The sequence below is a fragment of the Melanostigma gelatinosum genome (assembly GCF_949748355.1).
Source record: "Melanostigma gelatinosum genome assembly, chromosome: 22".
In the NCBI taxonomy this organism is placed as follows: domain Eukaryota; kingdom Metazoa; phylum Chordata; class Actinopteri; order Perciformes; family Zoarcidae; genus Melanostigma; species Melanostigma gelatinosum.
The window spans coordinates 18,562,689-18,585,185 of NC_136655.1; the positions used below are offsets into that span (position 1 = coordinate 18,562,689).

The window sequence follows — 22,497 nt, forward strand, 5'->3', positions numbered from 1 at the left end:
CAGTTACGCCTACTAACATGTGGAAATGAAACGTTTGCCATTTATTATACGGTAGTAACTGTCTAAACGTGTTGTGAAAAGTGCATGCGACCTTACAGGTTCATTTATAACTTAACGTTAACTTATTGTGAGCACAAGTGTTCTAGCGTTACTCCATCGCTAGCTAGTTTCTAGCTAACGTTAGCCTGAACCACGCTAGCTTTAACGCTACTCTGGAACAACATGTTACGTCGTAGCATAACAGTGTAGGGAGAGGATGATGTGTCGTTATTTGAAAAGATGATACAACAACAAATATAACTGCGAAGTAAAAGTATATCACATTAAAGAAGTTTGCTAATGTCCGTCCTACTCGGTATTTGGCTTACCGCTTTGGTCCATGATCGAACGAGTGAACACAATGCATTGTGGGATGGAGAAGGCGAGGAAAATTGTTGAGGTGAAGGGAGAGCAGAGAAGGAAAATAAGAAGGGAGGTGAAGAAGGTGAGAGATGAAGACAATATCATTAAAGAGAAAACGCAATAGAAAGTAAACATTTCCTATCAGGAGTAGGAGGGAACCTCTGAAACAACAAACTCAAGGATATTGTTTGTCATTCATTGCTGATATAATATTAAGGCTTAATCAGTTATAAATACATTCTGCTGGGGATGAATGTTTTTTAAAGAACAAGGCTCTATCACGTAGATTTAACATTTCAAACAATCTTATAAACGAGAGGAGTTCTCGCTTTCATGTCATATGGAAGCAAAGCAAGGCAATATGGATTTAAATCACATTTGGAACTGAACACTTAATTGTGAAATTGAATCTCTATTCATTTTGGAAACCATGTATCTGAGTTTAGGTGGTTTGAATTTCCCTCTTTCAAATTTCCAAAAGGTAATTTCAAGTTATGCATTTTCAAAAAGTTCATATCAAGTATTATTTGTTTAGAGTACACAAATTCAAATATGCAGGTTGCTCAAAAAATATCTAATTGTATTGGTGACCCTCATAATGTCATACAGACATAAAAAACTAATATTAAAATGTTAAACTATAAAATCCAGGCTACTGGATAAACAATCAAGCCTAGATGGAATTGATCAGACCTTGTGACTGGAAAAGCACCTGAACTTGTTTCTGTTTTTTTTTTTTAAATGGCACTACTTGGAAATTTTCAGCTGGCAATTTCGAGGAGGACATCATATATTCAGATGGGTTTTCAAGGTAAAATATTTCAATGCTATTCATTTAGTGTTATTTAAATGTAATCATTGGGGTTGAATTTTACAATTGGGTATTCAGTTACTTATACTAATAATTACAGATCCCATACTAATAACATGTAGAAATGTGTCATTATTTATAATTGATAGATTAAAGAAATATGTATTTATTTAATCAGTGACGACATGATTGGTGACTGCTGCCAAACACCTTGCCTTTCAATCCACTTCACCTAACTTAAAAAGTATATATTTTACTTTGCAAATCTGCCTGCCCTGATTATCTTACTCTCCCAAATGTAGTCCACAATGTGTAATATATAAAGTATATCTTAATACTCTTAGTTTAGAGGTCAGACTAAGCAACAACACACTCTTGTCAAAGTACCTCCTCATAGTGAGCACTACATTTATTATATCTAACTTAATGGCACTCAACAAAGAAAAAAGCTAGAGTGGAACTTAAACTTCATACATTTACATAAAACAAACACGTAAATGTATTGGCTATGATACAATGCAACCCACTGTGCAATAATTGTGACCCAAATTTCTGTACATTGGAACCTACATAACACATCTTAGAATTGTGTTAAAACGATATAACATTATATAGTAAGAATACCATAACATGTGAGGTCACTTAGTCTTGGTATGGCACATAGATAGGTCCCTAAGGAAACACTGTTTTAGCTGAATCTGACATGTAAAACAACACTGTCGCATCCTCAGTACTCCAACATGCTTTGCTGTGTTCAGTGTCTAAAGTCAATGCTCGTGCACCGTGGAGCTCTACTGCGCGTTCTCGTAACCATGTCGCCATTTTGATTCGAAAAATATGACTGAGTTTTTCCTGCTTTGCATGCTAAACTTAGCCCCGCGTTTGAATTACTTTGTGCGTGAGTACGGATCATACACTATCTGAAATAACTGCTATTTTTATTAACGTCAAGTAGCCATTAATGTTTGGGAACTGTTTATTTGATAGACTTCAAAGCCACATTAGACTAACGTTAGCTAAGTTGAGCTAGCTAACAGTAGCCTGTCGCAGACTGACCCCTTCTTCAAAACAAATCACTATTCACAGGCTAATAAGCTAACACAGCTAGCTCATAGTTAGCTGGATAGCTAGTGACTTAGAAGCTGGCTGCTGGACGAACAACTCCAGTAACAATCTCATTCAAACGGAAGGAATAGCAATTAAATCAAAGGTAAGTTTTGGACAGATCGGCATGAGTTTGAGCAACGAGCTAACGTGAACTCTGCTACTGCATCGACAAAGTTGAGCCTAAGTTGAAGCGCTATTTAAGTTGGCTAACTCAGCTCAGTAACGTTACACGGTAACTAGTTAGCTCATTAACATTAGCTTACGTGCTAATCATGGGGAAGGAGGAACTAACGTAAAATTAGCTAAATTGGTTGCTTGCTTAACGTTATGACTTAAGCTCGCCAGTTGAGAGTAAGCGTGGTTTTAGAAACTAATGTTGGCTAATCGGCTAACGTCGCCGTATGAATCGGTTTCGCTGTCCGATTACTTAACGCTAGTTAACGTAACATAGTCGACAAGTAATGTGTAACAGTTGTAGCTGAGCGACATCGACATAAACTACTCTTCTCATGGATATGCTCTTTATAATACTGCCGATCTTTAAATGTCGTTGCTGTTTGGTAACTACCGAGCTAGAAGTTGTTGAAGTTGTTCTTCAGTGCAGCCATTGGGAGTTAGCTGAGGCCAGCAGCGACGATCTGCTGGTTTCTAGGTTCATGTGTAAGTTACTTACGGGTGGATAAAGAAGAAAGGGACCAGTGCTAAATAGGTTAAACGACAGCGGTGACGTCTGTAATTAACCGTAAAGTAAATCTACCTTGTGTTTGTTTTTTTGAGTCTTGTATTATTTGGTGGTGATGTCTCTACTGGAGTTGAAGTAAACAGAAATCGGAGCTCCTACCGCGAGTCAGTTGATGTGCACTTCATGCCAAAACTACAGTAGCTCCGTGAAGCGTTAACAGCACACCAGTGTCTCTCTCATTGTTTGACTCTTAATAAAAGGGGGACCCCCTTCCTTACCTACCAACATATTATAAAAGAGTGATGCAGATACATCATTTATCATATGCTATCACGTGTTAGAAAATAGAGTCAAGTGCCCATCTCACGTTATCAAAGCAATGGCTTAATCAATAACGTGACTGGAGGACCTCTTTACATTTGTGAAGCTGTATTAAAACTACAAGTAAAGTCACTGGCTTTTTATACTCATCAAGAACCCTCAGCATGTTGGGATGAGATACAGGTCTGTCCACATCATTTGACAACTTCAGTGCAAGTAAGCAGCAACAGGGTCAAACTATCCTCAAAAGTGCACTATTGCAGATTGTTTGATCGTTTGGTAGTGTGTGTCAATAAGTATCTAGTACAACATGATAGACATTGAGTTGCCACCAGTTGCATCTTTTAAATTTACATCTGCAAGTAAAGGAGAGTTCATGTAAAAGTGTAGGGGGAATTTCTTTTTGTTAGATTTCACTGCTTTTTAACTTGCCTAATTACAGAGTATTGTTGGCTCACGACATCCACATGTATGCCCTCAGTGTGTGCCATTGTTCCTCTTTTCAACGTCTAACTGTGCCAGTAGACTGTTTTTGTTGAGGTTGCCTCTGAAGGGTTCTATTTTGGATGTAAAGTCAAGCATTTGCTTTCCTGCTCAGTGTCCACAGGGAGCGTTCGGCGGGTTATTATTGCACTTGTGTACTCTGTAAATGTATGCCAGATGGACGCTGCTGCATGTGCATGAAAGGGTCCTCCTCAAGAAAAAAAAGGGAAACAACAAAGGAGGAAGTGCTTCGATTTCCCCCTTCAGTTTTACTTCCATGATCATCAGTTGATAGCATGTTGCTCTGAGAGACACGTTCACTTCGACGAAGCCAGCAGATGTACGTTTTAGTTTTTCGCTGCTGGTGTGTTGGGTTGTCTAGATTAACTGCCACGGTAACCACACAAGGAAAAACAAACTAAACATGCTTGCGTTGTCACAAAAGCATCAACTAGCTATTCTCCATCATTTAAGATGCATTCTCCATTTACCTTCATCTGATAGTCGGCATCTAAAAGCCTCTGCTGATGGGATGGGTAGTAGATGTTGACCAAATCTTGTTGAGCAGTTGTCTGAGTACAGAAGGATGAGCATACACACAACAGCTGTGTGTTGTATACTAGTGTAGTTCTAAACAACAAAATGGTAACTGGCCATCATCTTTAGTTAACATGAATGTAACATAGCCCAATATGTAATTCAACTTTATGATAACATCTGTGTGCTCCTGGCAGTGATACGTGATACGGGCCTATAGGCTGTAGCTTAATTCATTTTCCTATAATAGAAGAAGTTCACAAAATAAGCAGCGTGGAGCCTTTCCTTTTGTCTTGTAGGGAAGCGTCACTATTCCAGCCTTCTTACTTGCTAGTGAATATTCCCGTCGTGTTGAGTTAATACTTAATTGATTCAGGCATAATTCCATGTGAAGCTTTGAGCTATTTGGGTGGTTATTGGAAACTAAAAGACACCTCATTTGAAAATGCATGGGTCTTTAATGTTATGCTTTGCTAGACTACAGTTTGTAGAACTTTGATGTTCCCAAATGTCATGTTAAATTATTTTAAAGTTTAATACTTTTTTTTAATCTTCCTTTTATTGAAACTGATCGAAATGAAGGAAATGTATAAATCCATGCATTTGTATATTTCACCATTACTCATAATACAATGAAGAATTCTAGATGTGTGTGCATATTGTTCTGTGCTCTATCTGCTGTCTGTTTTGACTACATGTTGAGGAAAAACTAATTGCGTGTTTGAACAAAACTTTTTTGCAAATTCACAACATAATAGTATAATGAGATAGACCCACTAAAACATATGTGAAGTTGTTGTACAGGTTAATATTGGGGATGTGTGCAAAATAAATTTAGCCCCTGACCCATGCAGATAACATTTCAAATATTTGTTTTGTACATTTTTCTGAACAGATATTGTTGCAAAGAGTAGGCCTAAATAAGAAAACATATATAAATACGTTAATTTGTATATCTTTTTAATGTGACTTTGTTTAATGGAACAAACTCTTCCTCATGTTTACGCTCACATACAGCACTTATGCAGATCTAAAACGATGTCTGAATGGTATTGTTAAGACAGTGTAATTTCTTCTAAAGTCAGTTGATGTGATAATGTTTGGTGTGGTGCAGGTTATGGTGAGCGTCTCAGCGTCTCATCTCCTGAAGAGGCCTGCGTTTTAAGAGGAGACCCATGCTGATAAATGCCAGGCCTCGCCACACTCTCTGTCGTCTGCACAAACACAAATGCCTGCCTGCCTGTGGGGGAGGTCTGATTAAAGATATCCACATTTCATCCACTGGTACGTGTGAGCATTTTACTATGTGGCATTTTTGTAAGTGCACAGTCTATGACTACATTTACCGTGACCACAATAATGCAACTGTTGTCCTTATTGTAAACAACATAGTATTTTGGGTGAACTGGCTACATGAGTTGCCAATAGATGTATTCAATTCCTGCTTTACGTTAAGTTCTACAGAGCACAGCTAGATTAGTGACTGAAGATGTCGCCTCCGCATTACATCACAGCATAGTATTTAATGAATGCAAACACAGTCTGATATAGAAGGACTTGGAGCAAGTGATAGTGCTGTCTTGTTGTTCCAGCTGTTATTGGTTTAATCCTTTACCGTACATCTTTGTTTACATCCATCTCTCTCCCCTGCTTCCTTCCCTTTCCTACCCCTTTCTTTTGTTGTTCTGGCTACTGCTGGGCCCTCTGGTTTCCCCCACCCTCCACACCTCTGTTGTTTTTTTGCCTTTACATTCCCTCAGGGCTGTGTCCCCCATCCCAGCGGCCACCATGTTTTGGAAGTTTGACCTGCACACCACCTCCCACATCGACCAGCTGCTGGACAGGGAGGATGTGACGCTGAGAGAGCTGATGGAGGAGGACGACGTCCTGCAGGAGTGCAAGGCCCAAAACCGCCGGCTGCTCCTCTTCCTCTCCCAGGACCACTGCATGCAGGAGCTGGTCAGCCTCATCACCACCGAGCCGCCCGCCGACCTGGAGGAGCGGAGCCGTTTCAAGTGAGTCCTCAGGGCCACAAAAGATGACGCTGGGGACTAGTGAGGGGTTCCAGGATAACCATGTGAATGGTGAAGAAGACAGCGTGTGGTTATAGTCAGTGCCATCATTATAAACTATTATAATTACAAGGCGGAATTTAAGTTTTTATTTTTATCAGATAACTTGAAAGAGTTATCATGCAAAGAATACACTAGATTTAATCAAATGAATAGAAAACTATAAAAGCCTCTGACATCTTGACACAATGGTTCATCTCTTTTCAGCGTTCTGTTAGTCCAGCAGTTTCATTAGACCAGGGGTCTTCAAGGTTTTTCAGGCCAAGGACCCCCAAACTGATAGAGAGATGGAGCAGGGACCCCTGACTATATATATTGTATAATATTGTGTTTTATATTAAATGGGCCGAGTGCCATGGATAAACATACCTCTTTATTGTGCATTCAATACTAAGCTATTCAAATAATACACAGGTTCATATATTCATGTTTTCATTTTGAACATGTGCAAGGTACAGTGAGTAGGGAGGCCGTGCCACTGCCATTTATAAACACACCTTGTCAGCTGATACCAATGTCAATATCAACATTGTCTGTCAATTGTAGGGGTGTAACGGTTCACAAAATTCACGGTTGGGTTCGGTACGATACAGTGGAGCCACGTTTTGGTACAGTAGAAAACTATAAATGCCAGAGAAATGTACTTGATTTTAAAATATATTTATTCATTGCAACTAACATCATAAAGTTATTCTTTGACTTTGAACAATGATGGAACTATACCTGAGTGAACGTGGCTCTTCATCTCCCATTCAGTGGTCAGGTGATGTGCGTTACAGTCAGGTAGCTTTGTGTAACCCTCGACGTTCAAAGTTGTTCTTTGGTGGTGGGCGTGTCAGAGAGCACGCTGTCCGTTACGTCATGTGGGTTGCCAGTTTGAGAACAGTGGCTCCGCCGAAAACATAATATTTCCCACAATTTAAGCTTCTGCATTTTACAAATGCACTAGTATTATTATACTATTACGATCATTATATTATACTAGGATTATAACTTTTAATTTCTTTTAACTTGTCTTGTTCTGTGTTTTTCTGTCTACCTATGTGTTTCTTGTGTTGCTGCCTGTCTTGGCCAGGTCTCCCTTGCAAAAGAGATTTTTAATCTCAATGGGACTACCTGGTTAAATAAAGGTTTAAAAAAATAAATTTTAATTAAAATGTTTTTTTTTTTTATTCAAGCGTATTGTTCGGTTCGTCATGCGTACGAACCGTGAGCCTCGTGCCGAACGGTTCAATACAAATACGCGTATTGTTACACCCCTAGTCAATTGCATGATAATCATGCATACAAGCTATTCAAATTTATGTTTTCATTTTAAATGTGGAAATGGAAAATGAGTGATGGCCTATTAGTACCACTGCCATGCATAAAGATACCTGTTATCTTTCATACAATACTGAACTATTAAAATAATGGACACATTCATGTTTAGAGAATTTTTTTCTTCTTGCGGACCCCCTGCAGTACCTCCGCGGACCCCCTGTTGAAGACTTAAAAATAAAATTAGTTTTTGAGTTGTAGCTACTTGATGTGTTCAGTACCCCTTTCTACTCGGATTTGATTCATTTTACTTTGTTACAAAGTTCACTGCTCCAGTCAGTGAACTGCTCCACGGGAACCATTAAGATTAGGTTTAATGTAATCAATTCTTTTGAAATTCCACTTTAAAATGAATAATTGCACTGACGACTTCTCCTCATTGTCATTCTGTATTCCATTTTTTTGTAAGGTTTCCCAACGTGGCTTGTGAGCTCCTGACATCAGATGTGTCCATCATCAACGATAAGCTGGGCGCGGACGAGTCTCTCCTTGAGGTGCTCTATCACTTCCTGGAGCAGGACCCGCCCCTCAACCCGCTACTGGCCAGCTTCTTCAGCAAAACCATCGGCAATCTCATTGCCAGGAAAACCGAACAGGTATGTTGGAAATGGTCATGGCTTGAGCAACGGTGTCTTAATTTGTAATCAAGCAATCAAAAGCTCTGTTAATAATCCATTGTACTGGATAGTAAAACACTGACGTACAGGAGGAAACAGAAGTGTGGTGTTTTGGGAAAGACGTTCAGATTCACCCAGCTTGGTGCTTCTACGTGGAACCAAAAGTATTGAGCGTTGTTTTGTTTTCCAGGTGATCACCTTTCTAAAGAAAAAGGAAGGCTTCATTGGTCTGGTGCTGAAACATATTGACGCCTCTGCCATGATGGACCTGCTGCTTCGCCTCATCAGTTGTGTGGAGCCCGCCCCCTTAAGGCAGGACGTCCTCCATGTAAGCGCTACTGTACTTCCCATAAGTAAACAGCAGCCTTTAGAGGTTCTCCATACTATATGTCAGAGCATCAATACAGCAGCAAACAACTGTTGTCTATAAAAGATATAGTGGAGTAATGTGTAGTCTCGCTCTCTCCTGTGTGTGTGTGTGTGTGTGTGTGTGTGTGTGTGTGTTGTAATCAGAGCTTCTCTGTGCCCTGTTTACATAGCCGGGACGGCCGCATGTGCATTTTAGTGCATGTGAGTCTGTCACCATGTTGAGAGGCAATAGATATGCACTGAGTTTCGTATTGAGCACATTTTAATGTATCTAACACCGTTTGTTTTTCCCCCCAAGTGGCTGAACGAGGAGAAGTTGGTACAAAGACTCACAGAGCTCATCCATACTGGCAAAGATGAGGAGGTGAGTGTCCTGTCACCATGTTGTCGTGATGCTCTCTTTCTCAGATTGAAACGCTATAACTCTGTACACATGCATTAACATTATTTAAAGGAATTAATGAGGATTTTCTAATTCATTGATTTACGTTTCAGAGACAATCAAATGCATCCCAAACGCTTTGTGACATCATCCGCCTTAGTCGAGACCAGGCCAATCAGATGCAGGAGAATATGGAGGCAGACCCACTATTGGCTGTCCTAGAGTCGTAAGTTGACGATGCCTTTTGGTTCGAGGAGGAAAAGTGTCCAGTGGCTTAGAGTGAGTGTATTGAAACACTTGGCATTTATCTGGCTGCAGTACACTAGAAACTGAAGAACAACATGGCACCGGATCGGCTTTGATGACGAAGCTAGTCAAACCCTCTGCTTCCCATCTGCTGTTGGTTAATGGTGTCACATAATTGGCAGGTCCTTCTCATGTGTTTTTTGTCTTTGACTAAGTTTGATGGTCGATGTGGAAAGGAGTGAGCTCTTACATGTCGACACAAGCCAGGATTGTAAACATACGGAAACACTCCGATGTCGTCCTTGACTCCCAATGTGCAGCGCAGCGTTCTTTAAATGATCGCTCTGTGTACAAGGCTTTGCTGGCACAGCCTGTTTGACAACAGTTTAGAGTTTTGAGAAAGTTTGTGTTCTTCGTAATGCGTCCTCTGTGTACAACACGTCACCCATGAGTTTCCACACATTAGTATCAACAACAGCAAAGGAATGCTATATCATTTCCGGTCTAAGAGGAGAACACCTCAGTGTGTCAACGTGGTCTAGTTTGGGTCTTCTTGCTACTGAGATAAACCCTTTGTCTTTCAGGCAGGAGAGCGTAGCGGGGCTCCTCAAGAACATGTTTGAGGGGGAGAGGAGTGAGGCCTCCATTGTTAACGGAACTCAAGTGCTACTTACCTTACTGGAGACCAGGAGGTCTGGGTGAGTCAAAGTCCTGTCTGGTTTTTCACTGTCAGCTTTGGGAGCTTTCATGTCTAATGTGTTTGTCTCCTTGCGTGTCCCAGGTTGGAAGGGCTGATGGATCTATATTCTCAGGGTTATGAAAGGTCTTACACTGTCAGCAGCAGTATTTTAAATGCCATTGAGCCCCATTTAAAGGACTTCCAGCAGCTTCTTCTGGACCCCCCCAAGGTAAAGCCACAGCGCAGTGACGAGTCATGAAGCAAAATACATTCTAAACACTGTTATTAGTATTTGATTGATTTGGTACAGTTATAGCATTGCCACTCTGGGTTCTTGTGCATCAAAAACAACATTTTGCTTTTCACATTTCCTCTGCAGAAAAGTGCAATATTGACGACCGTTGGCCTTCTCGAGCAGCCACTGGGGAACGCCCGCCTTCACGTGGCCCGGCTGGTGGCTGCCCTGCTGCAGACCAGTGCCCCCAGTATCTGCCTGGAGCTCTGCAATCTTGCCACCATGGACCTACTACTGGTAGGCTAAAGCCTGGCTGGACTCTGCATATTGAAACTCTGTAGCTCTTCTTTGTCTGAGCCCTCCTACATTTTTTTTTTTGTATCATATCTGGAAAAGTTGCGTCAGATTTGCACAAGGTTAGTCGTGAGGCGGGGGAGCACTGATTACCTAATCACACCACCTGACCAAAGGGCAGTGGGTGGGGCTTTATTTGTATTGCAGCAGATGGGGGATTCAAACCCTCTGTTAACCAGCATGAAGTCATCTCTGGTCCGGATATTACCACCACTTTTTAAATAAGCACGTTAGAAGGGCACAGAGCCATGTGGTGTTAAAAACTGACATTAGTACACATTAACATCTGTACGGGAGGTGCCCAGTCAATTCAGGGCCGCTAACAGTTCTGTCTCTCACAGGCTTTCACAACATGTCACCGACGTTGCTCTCCATCTCGCTCTCTCTGAATAGGATCTGTTCTTCAAATACTCCTGGAATAACTTTTTGCACTTCCAAGTGGAGCTTTGTGTGGCGGCAATCCTGAGCCATCCTTCCTCAGAGGAGCGGCCCAGCCCAGCCCTCCAGAACCACGACGGGCAGCCTGCAGCATCCAGCCCTGAGGCGCAGGAGGAGGCAATGGAGACGGGCAGGACCAGTGACCCACACGCCTCCATCCACAACGCCCTCGTAGCACATGTAGGTGGCTTCAGCAGCTTGACCTCCCGACTTTGCCATCAACCCAAAACATTCTCTTTCTTAATTATTCCCACACTTGCCTTCATTCTGTGTTTCTGTTGAACCTCAGCTCTTCCAGAAGTGTCAACTGGTACAGAGGATCCTTGACGCCTGGGAGGAGAACGATAAGATACAGTGAGGATCTCTTTACATCCAAAGCAGTGTGCTCACATACCCATTTGTTTAAAAACAGAATATAAATTACACCCCCGAATAACAAAAACCTCAATGAACGTTTTTCAAAATGACGTTTGACGACCTGGACTCAACGATGAGCCATGAGATGTTGGTGGTCAAAGGTCACCGTGACCTCAACATTTTTTGGCCATAACTCGAGAATTCATATGATAATTGACAATTTCACACACATAGGATTACATTTGGGACAAACATGGATGTAAACTGTAACTTGACAGTTGGTGGAGGCTACACCCGTGAGGCGCTAATGCTAGTTGATGAGTGTGATGAATCTGTTTCTGATCTGAACCTCAACACCGCGGCAGTTTGCTGCAGCATCAGTGGATTACAGAATAGTCGTGGCGTTGTGCGTGGTGTTGCAGTGAATTGAATCGTGTTTGTGAATCTCAGGGGTGAGGGCGGCACCAGGAGAGGCAACATGGGTCACCTGACCAGAATTGCCAACATGGTGGTCCAGAACCTGGAGAAAGGACCAGTACAGGCCCAGATCACTGACCTCATCAAAGGTGAGCAGATGCTGCTGCTGGCCTGATGCTGAACATTAGTTAACAGGAGTGGAGTTAACTGAAAAGTTAGTGAAAATGAATATCCCCGTGTTCGCAGAGCTGCCAGAAGACTGCAGAGGTCGCTGGGAGAGCTTCGTGGACGAGACGCTGAGAGAGACTAACAGGAGGAACACGGTCGAGCTGGTGAGACGTCACTCAGCAGCACTTGGGTCCTTCTGCATACAAAGCTTTCTTTTAACGTCCTCTTGTTTCCTCTTCTCTCCCAGTTTTGGTCCGCTGAGTTCAGAGCAGCCAGTTAATCATGACAGGACCGAGCAGCCCAGCACAGCGTCAGAGCAGATGTTACAGCTTCTTTTCAAACGTCATTTAATAAATCTAAGAATACAAGCAACAAAAGTCAGAGGTGTTGTTTTAATTGATGAACAACGTTCACTTTGAAGATTTAAAGTGAGCTCACAGACAATGATATGTCTTCACAGGAGGAAACGGAACTAGGCATGTTTATAACTGCAGTGCATTTGCATTGCAAGAAAGTGTATTTGCTGAATGGAATTCAAAAAGACCTCTAGGATGCATCTTAAGATGAAGCCTATGTAGTTAGGGTTGGGTACCGAAAAGCGGTGCCAGTATGGTACCGGTTCCTATACGTCCGGTATCTCCCGGACCGAAACGCAACGCAGATTTCGGTGCTTCCTTTCGGTGCCTGAGCCGATTGAAATACTTTTTTTACACTACTCTGATGACTCCGTCCTGGCAGCAGCTAACGATAGCCTCGGTCCTCCGCTCCTCACTCATAGTATTATTACAACGGGATACTTAGCGCTGCCGCTCATAAGCACAACAGGCACGTGAAAGCTTCTTCTTCTTTGAGGTGTACTGGCGGTTGGCAAACGACGAATTGGCGCATTACCGCCACCAACTGGTAAAATAAAATAAGTCATGAGACGTGTCGTATTTTGCCAGAGAAGGAAAATATGCTCATATTGCTGCAAAATAATTGCTGAAGTTTGAAGCTGTAGTGTGTGTACAGTGTGTGTTTTGTATTTATTTATATTTATTTAAGTATACTGTAAACTGTTAACATTTAATGGGGACAGCAGATGGAAATGAGCCTCTCTGGCTAACTCTGGCTCACTTACAGTGTAACTGTTGATTAGTGTGCATTGTCCCTGAAAAATAAATAAATATATTGTTCATAGTTTGAAGTTAAAAAGTTTGAAGCTGTAGTTTGAAGCAAAGTGTTTTGTATTTATTTATATTTATAGTATATTTTAAATAGTTAATATATTGTTCAATTTGAAGAAAAAAGTATCGGTTCAGGCACCGGTATCGTTTTAAAAGCACTGGTATCGGAAAAAACCCAAACGATACCCAACCCTATGTGTAGGGTGAGGCCCAGTGGACTGTGGGGTGAGGCCCAGTGGACTGCCCAGTGGACTGTGGGATGAGGCCCAGTGGACTGCCCAGTGGACTGTGGGGTGAGGCCCAGTGGACTGTGGGGTGAGGCCCAGTGGACTGTGGGGTGAGGCCCAGTGGACTGTAGGGTGAGGCCCAGTGGACTGCCCAGTGGACTGTGGGGTGAGGCCCAGTGGACTGTAGGGTGAGGCCCAGTGGACTGCCCAGTGGACTGTGGGGTGAGGCCCAGTGGACTGTGGGGTGAGGCCCAGTGGGATGAGGCCCAGTGGACTGTGGGACGAGGCCCAGTGGACTGTGGTGTGAGGCCCAGTGGACTGTAGGGCGAGGCCCAGTGGACTGTGGGATGAGGCCCAGTGGACTGTAGTGTGAGGCCCAGTGGACTGTGGGGTGAGGCCTAGTGGACTGCCCAGTGGACTGTAGTGTGAGGCCCAGTGGACTGCCCAGTGGACTGTAGTGTGAGGCCCAGTGGACTGTGGGATGAGGCCCAGTGGACTGTAGTGTGAGGCCCAGTGGACTGTGGGGTGAGGCCCAGTGGACTGTGGGGCGAGGCCCAGTGGACTGCCCAGTGGACTGTGGGATGAGGCCCAGTGGACTGTAGTGTGAGGCCCAGTGGACTGCCCAGTGGACTGTAGTGTGAGGCCCAGTGGACTGTAGGGTGAGGCCCAGTGGACTGCCCAGTGGACTGTAGTGTGAGGCCCAGTGGACTGCCCAGTGGACTGCTCAGTGGACTGTAGTGTGAGGCCCAGTGGACTGCCCAGTGGACTGTGGGATGAGGCCCAGTGGACTGTGGGATGAGGCCCAGTGGACTGCCCACTGGACTGCCCAGTGGACTGTAGTGTGAGGCCCAGTGGACTGCCCAGTGGACTGCCCAGTGGACTGTAGTGTGAGGACCAGTGGACTGTAGTGTGAGGCCCAGTGGACTGTGGGGTGAGGCCCAGTGGACTGTGGGGTGAGGCCCAGTGGACTGTAGGGTGATGCCCAGTGGACTGTAGTGTGAGGCCCAGTGGACTGCCCAGTGGACTGTAGGGTGAGGCCCAGTGGACTGTAGGGTGAGGCCCAGTGGACTGTAGGGTGAGGCCCAGTGGACTGTAGTGTGAGGCCCAGTGGACTGTGGGATGAGGCCCAGTGGACTGTGGGATGAGGCCCAGTGGACTGCCCAGTGGACTGCCCAGTGGACTGTAGTGTGAGGCCCAGTGGACTGCCCAGTGGACTGCCGAGTGGACTGTAGTTTGAGGCCCAGTGGACTGTAGTGTGAGGACCAGTGGACTGTAGGGTGAGGCCCAGTGGACTGTAGTGTGAGGCCCAGTGGACTGCCCAGTGGACTGTAGGGTGAGGCCCAGTGGACTGTAGTGTGAGGCCCAGTGGACTGTAGGGTGAGGCCCAGTGGACTGTAGGGTGAGGCCCAGTGGACTGTAGGGTGAGGCCCAGTGGACTGTAGGGTGAGGCCCAGTGGGGTGAGGCCCAGTGGACTGTGGGGTGAGGCCCAGTGGACTGTGGGGTGAGGCCCAGTGAGACCCAGTCGGGTGATGCTCTTGGTGTAACTTGAAGACAAGGCACACATACTAGCATTTGTTTTCTCTTCGCTATGTTTTTAAAGCATTTGTTATTAAAAGGGCAGCATGACGTGCGAATGTGTCCCGTATAAAGTTTACCAAACCTTGTCCTGCAGGTCAGCACCCACAACATGCACTCGTCCAGTGAAGACGACGACATGGAGAGTCCCTTCCCCAACGACCTGTCTCTGCAGCAGGTAGGGTTGACGCCACCGTGGAGACAAAGTGACACACCACTGTTACTTTTCAAATGAAAAAAATACACATCACAATGTCACCTTAAGAAGTTACCCTTTGACCTTCCCAGGCCTTCTCTGACTATCAGATCCAACAGATGACGGCCAACTTTGTGGATCAGTTTGGCTTCAATGACGAGGAGTTCAGCGAGCACGATGAGAATATCAAGTAAGTAGTAGAAGTCTCACATGGCTCGTTGGCCTTCTTAAAGCTCACCCCAAAATCAAAAATACACTTTGGTCCTCTTAGTTGCAGTGATGTTTAGCAATCCTGATTGTTTTGGTGTGAGATGGCTCGTGTATGTAGTTTGGAGCTAACCGATACTGCTAGCTCACCTAGCACCACAGCTGAGCTGGGAAAGATGACATCAATGTCTCCATCTCGCTCTGTCATGAGCCTCTCGTCCATCGGTAGATGTACGCTTCCTTCTGCGTGGTGATACGGTTGGTTGGTGTAGTTAGGAGGAAAGAAAATAGTTCCTACATGAATCTGCTCACAAGGTCTGTGGATTATGTTGAGTAATGAGGTCATGATTTATGGAAAGAGGCTGTTGAGTCTTTCCAATGTATTTTTTTGGAAGCAGTGTCCTATAGTTCCATCGTATTGGAGAGAAGACGTACAGCTCTACGACTTATCTAACACGTGGCAACTCACACCAAAACGATCTAGATTGATCAGTAGAACTACAGGTAAGAGGAAAGGTCTCAGGGTGAACTGTCCCTTGAAGGGCATCGCGTCACTCTGCATCCCAACCTGAACAGAATACCTCCACACCAGAGCTCAGACACCTCTTACTCATTCTCAGGTCAACTATTTGATGCCATGCTTGTATTACTTTCATACTTCTGTGTAGGTGTTATTCCACTGCAGTCCTCCTAACCTACAGCATGTTGGCTGATATTTTAATATTATCTTCTTTCCTCAGCGCCACATTTGACAGGATTGCCGAAATAAACTTCAATCTAGATGCTGATGATAATAGTGTAAGTGTTTTGCTGTTGTTTGGGTCTTAATTAGAGAATGAACTATCAAACTAAATCTGCTCTCACTGTCAGTGATATTTATATAGCAGTTACTGCTACAGAACTAGCTGCATATTGGTAATCTGTCTAAGCGTGGTCGCAGAGAGACAACAGACTGACTTCATTCAAATGTGTGTTTGTGTGCAGGCCAATGCGGCTGCTTTTGAAGCCTGCTGTAAAGAGAGGATACGCCAGTTTGATGATGCTGAAGAAGAAGAGGACATTTGGGAGGAGAAGGAGATGAACTATGCAACACAAGCTAAATCCAGAACAAGGTAAACCTGGTTGTTTTCTAGTTTTCATCCCGTCAAAGCAGTTTTTAGAACACCATGCATTTCCGTCTTCTATCTGTTAACCCTTTCGTCTCTCAACTCCTATCCATCGTCACTCTCCACCAGGTTTGGGGTCTCCCAAACCTCAGAGGAAGGCTCCAGGAGCAGCATGGAGAACGGAGGCAGGGAGCGGGACCACGGATCTGAATCTGATGAGGACGAGGACTGTGAGCAGAACGCATCAGAAACAGGTCGGTCCGAGGACAGCGGCTACCCACAGAACGCATCACAAACAGGTCGGTCCGAGGACAGCGGCTACCCACAGAACGCATCACAAACAGGTCGGTCCGAGGACAGCGGCTACCCACAGAACACAGCCAAATCTCATGTAAACCGAGGAACTTTGAGAACAGCATGTCTTAGTTTGAAAGAGCATTTTTATTCTTTGGTCTTGTCTCCAGGTCCAGGCTGGACAGCACATTTCAGGGACTCTGGAGGGACCGCAGCATCCCAAACCCCAGCAGGGTGGTACAGCTCATCCAGGAGTGGAGCAGAGACGCAGGGAAGTGGCTGGGCCAACTTCACTGAGTTCCAGCCTTTCTCCGGGTGAGAAGCCAACATGTTGACCCACATTAGCTGGTCTGCTAGGTCGGTCTTCAAGAAAAACCGTGATGGAGAATGTATTTCCTGACTGTTCCAGGTGGAAAAACGTGTCTGCTCTCTAGCTGTTTAGAAACAACAGAGGCAATGTTTCAACACAAACCCTGCAGCTCAAGTTAAACACTCACTCTTCTTTTCCTTTTCATTCCATCCAGCTCAAACATCACAGTGACTCGGCAGTAAACACGAAGGACAACAGCTGTTGGTTTTTTAATCCAGCGGTATAGTTTGTCTAATCTGTGTGGTTCTTCAAACACAAACAGGAAACGCATGAAGGACTTGTAGTTCCTAGTTCAGACAGTTTCTCCAGTCATTTTAGTTTTGAAGTACGGAGAGTGTACGGGACAATCTCTGTCTGAAGTGTGCAGAGGGACAACTTCCTTCCTCCGAAAGCTTTAGAATTGCATAACAAAAAGTCAACATTTAGAGAAATCCGAACCTTTGTCAAATAGAAACGATCTCCGTCCACACGGCCGTTTCAGCATCATTCGGCAACCTTCGAAGACGGGCAGCACGTGACGGTGTAAACAGGAAGTAGATTGGTTGAGTTTTAAAACAATATGACTTTTCAGACTTAGTTACAGCGCTGCAGGTCTTTCTCTCTCTGTCACATCCAATTTACTTTCAAATCAACACTTACAAACGTTTTATAGATTATGGTCCATAAATGTGGTCAACACACGTCTCTCGCTCAGCCATCATGTAACATGTCCGACTCGCTTGCTCCTAAGCTAATTTTAACATTACCGCCAATGGAGAAATGCTAACCGCGGTTAGCATTTAATACAACACAAATGCTATACTAAAAGAGCGAATAGAATACATCTACGTATATCTTTTCATGCTTCATAAAGATACTTAGACTAAGGTCTCTCAAGGCTACCAAACGGAGGAAGTAAAATGTTAGTGCAGCGTGTCTTCTCATTAGAATCTAAAAACAACGAGGCACTAACTACGGCAAGAGAGGAGGGACAAATAAGAGTATGAAAATGTCATTTTTCCTAAACATCAGTTTCCGACCGTCCATACACCTCCAATCTCGGGGGTGTTTTCAAACTCCTCCGTTTAGGGTGCTCAAAGGCCGCTCAGTGTAAACGTGGCAAAACGTAAACGGAGCAGTGTGGACACAAATGTGTTACGGCTGAAGTACTTCAGCTTCAATACTGGGAGGAAACAAAAGCTCCAAAACGTAAAGACTATCATGATCCACACGACACGGTTAGTGATCATGATCTATTGAATAGCTCGTGTCTTTTCACACAGTGGGAGGTTGTTCGTCTGTAGACTGAGGTGTGCCATTGAACAGTTGTATTATATTATTTTACGGTTTGAGTCATTGATCACAGATGGTGTCATTCTTCGCCACTTGTTAACTCTGCTTTCCTCTGGATTGTCTACAGTACAGAGAGTGATCCCAGGTGCAGCTCTCCTGTGGACTCGAGCAGCAGTGATACAAAAACACAAGCCAAACAAAAGCCAGAGACGAGTGGTGAGTGTTTCCCTGCATCCTCAGAGCTCAGCTGACAGCAGCCCGTGTCTGTTCGAGGTGCACTCTTAAGCCCCTGAACGGCTCATACACACATGATTGACAAACACAAACTCGTGTGTTCTGTCTTTGTTTCTGCGTCAGCAGATGCGAGTGCCTCCTCTGGAGCCTGGCCGGTGGGAGAAGGGAGGAAGGCTCCTCTCGTGGCCTCAGACAGTAGCTCCTCCGGGGGATCCGACAGCGAGGACGACGACAAAAACGCCGCTGCCCCTCCCGCCGCTGCCGCTGCTCCTCCCGCCGCTGCCGCTGCCCCTCCCGCCGCTGCCCCTCCCGCCGCTGCCCCTCCCGCCTCTGCCCCTCCCGCCGCTGCCGTCGCCTCGGAAACAGCCGGCACCCCTGGCAACAAGACAGCTGACCTCAAAAGGTTTGTAACGTTTTAGCTGGAAGCTCTGCTGTCAGATGCTGAGCGGTGAAATCCTCCTCTGGTGACCAGTCCACTGCAGCCACACACAACAGCTGGCCTGTGTGTAGAAACAGCTATATTTGAAACATAATTACCACATTGAGGTAATGATAGACTGGACTGGGATCTGAAGTAAAGTACATCCCGAGAGCTTCTCTGGTTCTCTACAGAAACTAAAAGAAGTTTGTAGCTTGACAGCTAGGTAGCAAACGCAATGTTATTACTTTTTGCAGTCGGGGAAAAAAAATCCTGTTTTAGTTATAGCAATGAGTGAATTATGCTAATTCAGAACTATTCTTCTGACCAATAGCAGACACTCGTTAACCGTTAAGATCAGTGCCTTGCATGCAGTGCTGCTGTGGTTGAAGAGCCTCACAAGCCTCCCAGCGGCAACGACAAACCGGTTCAATCATTCAACACCAGCTGTAGTGAATGCCCAAAACAGGCTAACTCGGGTTAGGCCTGAAGTTGGAGACAACTCTAGCGCAGCCCAATTAAGGTGGGCTGACCTTTTAAGGTGGAATTTTTAGATTCTTCTAACTGTTAGCATCAGTTATGGTTAATAATTAACATCCCCCTGTTTTTCCGGCACTGTGTCCGCATCATTTACGTAGCTTGGTCTTGGATGCGTGCGACACACCGTGTCTAGAGGCTGATGCCCAGAAAAGTCCTGAAACGCCAGGCAGATACCCAACCACACGCCTCCAGTGGGTCGTAAGTGAGGATTGAGAGGGATCCTGGTACGAGTCCAACAACTGCATATAATCCTGCAGATCAAGGGGGTTAACACAGCTACGGTTATCTAGGAGAGTGGAAGACTTTCTGATGGCAGAGTGGACGTGAATCCCAGGATGCTTTGGTTCTTGAGCCCAAAATAGAAAATGTTGTCTTTGCTGTGGCTGACATTTTGCAGTCAAAGGTCAACCACAGAACGAAGTCAACAAAAATGAAGCAAAAGTTCAAAGACACTGACTTGACCCGGAAGTGTACTCCAGTGGACTAATGGGTGCCGTTGGTGTGTGTCCTGCAGTGAGGAGAGTCCGGTGTCTCTGGAGAAGCTCTCTCTGTCGGAGCAGCAGCCCGCTGAGGATTCGCCCGCCACCACACAGACCGACAGGAAGTACGTGCCCTTCTGCTGACACTGTGTACGAGTTAGGGCTGTCCTCAACCAAAGAAGCTCTTCAGTGTTTGTCTACTAATCAATTGATTTCGTTAACCTTCGAGTTTCACACACACAAACACCGCTTTAAATCTCGTTTACCAGAGATGTGCTCGTGAGTTTCTTGAAATAAGTAAAATCATAAAAACAACTAATCGACTGAAGAACCTAAACTACCGATTAGTCGAGTTATTGACGAAGAGGACAGGGCGAGCTGAAATAAGGAGTTCACGCTTTGATTACTCACTCTGGAGAAATGTAATGGATGCTACTTTTCTTTGATAATGGAATGAATATTTTTAAGTTTTAGAACATTGGTCAGACTAAAGCCATTTGATGACATCACTTTGGGCCTTAAGAACTATTTTAGTCAAAGCACCGCACAGGAAGTGTTACCAGCTGTGTCGCTGCACAAAATGGTAATTGACAGTTTGATAGGTGCTGCAGGGATGACGTGTTTCTGTAGAGAAACCCAGAAGTTAGCGTCGCATTCTCTTTCGACAAAAATTCAAATAGGATTTTTCCATTGGCTTCTGGATTATTGCAGAAAATAAACTTTGTTTACCACAAATTGGTGTGACCTGTATGTTTTGTTCAGCAAGATAATTTTCACCAATGAAACTGTGGTTTACTACAGAGAGCATTGAGTATCTAATTCAAACTTTCTGTGATCAGGGAGGGATGCCGGCCAGTTAAAACCCACCCCCCCAGCGGCTGCTCATCCTCTCAGGCTGTGTTTATGTGACCGTGTTCCTCTGCTCCTAACAGAGAGGAGACGCCACTGCCCCAGGAAGTGTCGGTCAACGGGCCGGTCTGAGCTACACTGCTAACCACCTGTGACGGTGCCGTGGACTGTCAGCCTCCTCCAGAGGGACTCCTCCCCTAAATAACCTCACAGCAACTACGGTGTTTTTTTTACTGAATCACTCGGCCACGTTATTGGACCTGGACACTGCCAATCAACACCAATAATGAGGCGGCGGGACATGTAAAGAGAGTGACAAACAAAACCAACAGACAGAAGAGTGTAGAGGAATCATCTTCAACGCCTTTTTTGATGTTGCACATAATTACGTGCCGTTTTAATGTAGCAGCGATCTTTGAAACGACAGAATCCGAGGGGTAACATCATTATTATTATTTTTCTATGTCCAGAAAGATTTCTCTCCCACTTGTCCGAAGCTGTTGGAATCCCATTGTTAGGGATCTTACATCGTCACCCCTGAATGGATAGCACAGGCTAACTTTTAATGATGCCTCAACAATAAATACTTTGGGTTTTTTTGGAAAACATTTTTTTTCAAGCTTAAGAAAAAGCACTTATGCAGCCATTTACTGTACATTATAGCACAATGTAAGTGTTGTCCCCTCATCTCTGCTGGCTCCTGTCTGCCCTCTCAGATCACGGTTCTTATCCTTTGGTTGCGTATTTCTTTCGTCTGTCTCTGGTAGCGGTTGATGGAACATCTCCAGGTTTCTGAATGTTCTCAAGTGCTTCATGAAGGGCGAGGTGGTGGTGGAGGGGCAGGTCGTTTAACAGAGCTCGAATAGTATTACTGTCTTTTGCTCATGTGCAATAATGTCAATTAGCCATTTATATTTAAAAATGAAATTCACCTTTTGTTTTTGGTCTTTTTAAAAATAATCGATCTGGGCCGATATATTTGGATATAATCTCAACTTGATCGTTCTGATTTTTAACTTTCTTTTTAGTGCATGTACCGGTTCTGTTGACCTAGCTAGTGAGCTAAGACCTTCTGATTGTATTGGCCTTTAAGTTCTTATTGCTATCCCCCTTAAATCAACCAAACATTATCGACCTATATACAAATATTATCTACATTTAAAAGTAATTTTACACGCAATCTTGAGATTACTATTGTCTGTTCCTTTCTTCTCTCTCTCCACCGTGCACTTACTCACAGGGCCAGAGTGACGCTGTGTGTGTTTTAAGTTGTGATCTTATTTGTCTCCGAGCAGCAGGATTGGAAAGAGGGCAGGTCTGGGTTCTGCAGAGCTCCGGGCCTCTTTGGTGTACTTCAATCATTTGACAGCGATCAGGTTCTACGATCATTGTTAAAAAACTAATTTGAAATTAAAAGTGTCTGGTTGACCACATTAATACCAAAAGCTTTGCTTTGCCCGTCTGGTTGTTGTCTTTCCACCTCTGCCCGTTTGTGTGAATAAGACGTTCAAAGAGCCTGCACCCTGAACAGCAGCCTTTTCAGGTTTAGTCCCTCAACTACAAATT

The 22,497-nt window shown here is 44.4% G+C and overlaps 1 protein-coding gene across 9 annotated transcripts; it reads left to right on the forward strand.

Annotated features, from left to right (window-relative positions):
• Positions 1–466: 466 nt before the first annotated feature.
• On the forward strand, positions 467–22,377 carry ppp6r2a (protein phosphatase 6, regulatory subunit 2a). 9 transcript variants are annotated; one of them, XM_079294712.1, is made up of 24 exons: positions 467–484; positions 5,458–5,627; positions 6,104–6,358; positions 8,145–8,331; positions 8,543–8,680; positions 9,020–9,085; positions 9,217–9,329; positions 9,934–10,047; positions 10,131–10,257; positions 10,408–10,560; positions 11,011–11,235; positions 11,345–11,409; positions 11,863–11,978; positions 12,049–12,161; positions 15,064–15,144; positions 15,255–15,352; positions 16,110–16,167; positions 16,354–16,481; positions 16,605–16,819; positions 16,940–17,084; positions 18,539–18,627; positions 18,769–19,048; positions 20,118–20,207; positions 20,922–21,046. In XM_079294712.1, exons 3-24 carry the CDS (start codon positions 6,132–6,134, stop codon positions 20,989–20,991), a joined length of 2,898 nt encoding a protein of 965 aa, XP_079150838.1. In that variant the 5' UTR covers positions 467–484; positions 5,458–5,627; positions 6,104–6,131; the 3' UTR covers positions 20,992–21,046. The 9 variants fall into 9 exon arrangements, with proteins under 9 accessions (XP_079150838.1, XP_079150836.1, XP_079150841.1 ...); XM_079294710.1 differs by lacking the exon at positions 467–484 and adding an exon at positions 2,045–2,107; XM_079294715.1 differs by lacking the exon at positions 467–484 and adding an exon at positions 2,051–2,423 and having other exon boundaries at positions 21,015–22,377.
• Positions 22,378–22,497: the final 120 nt, after the last annotated feature.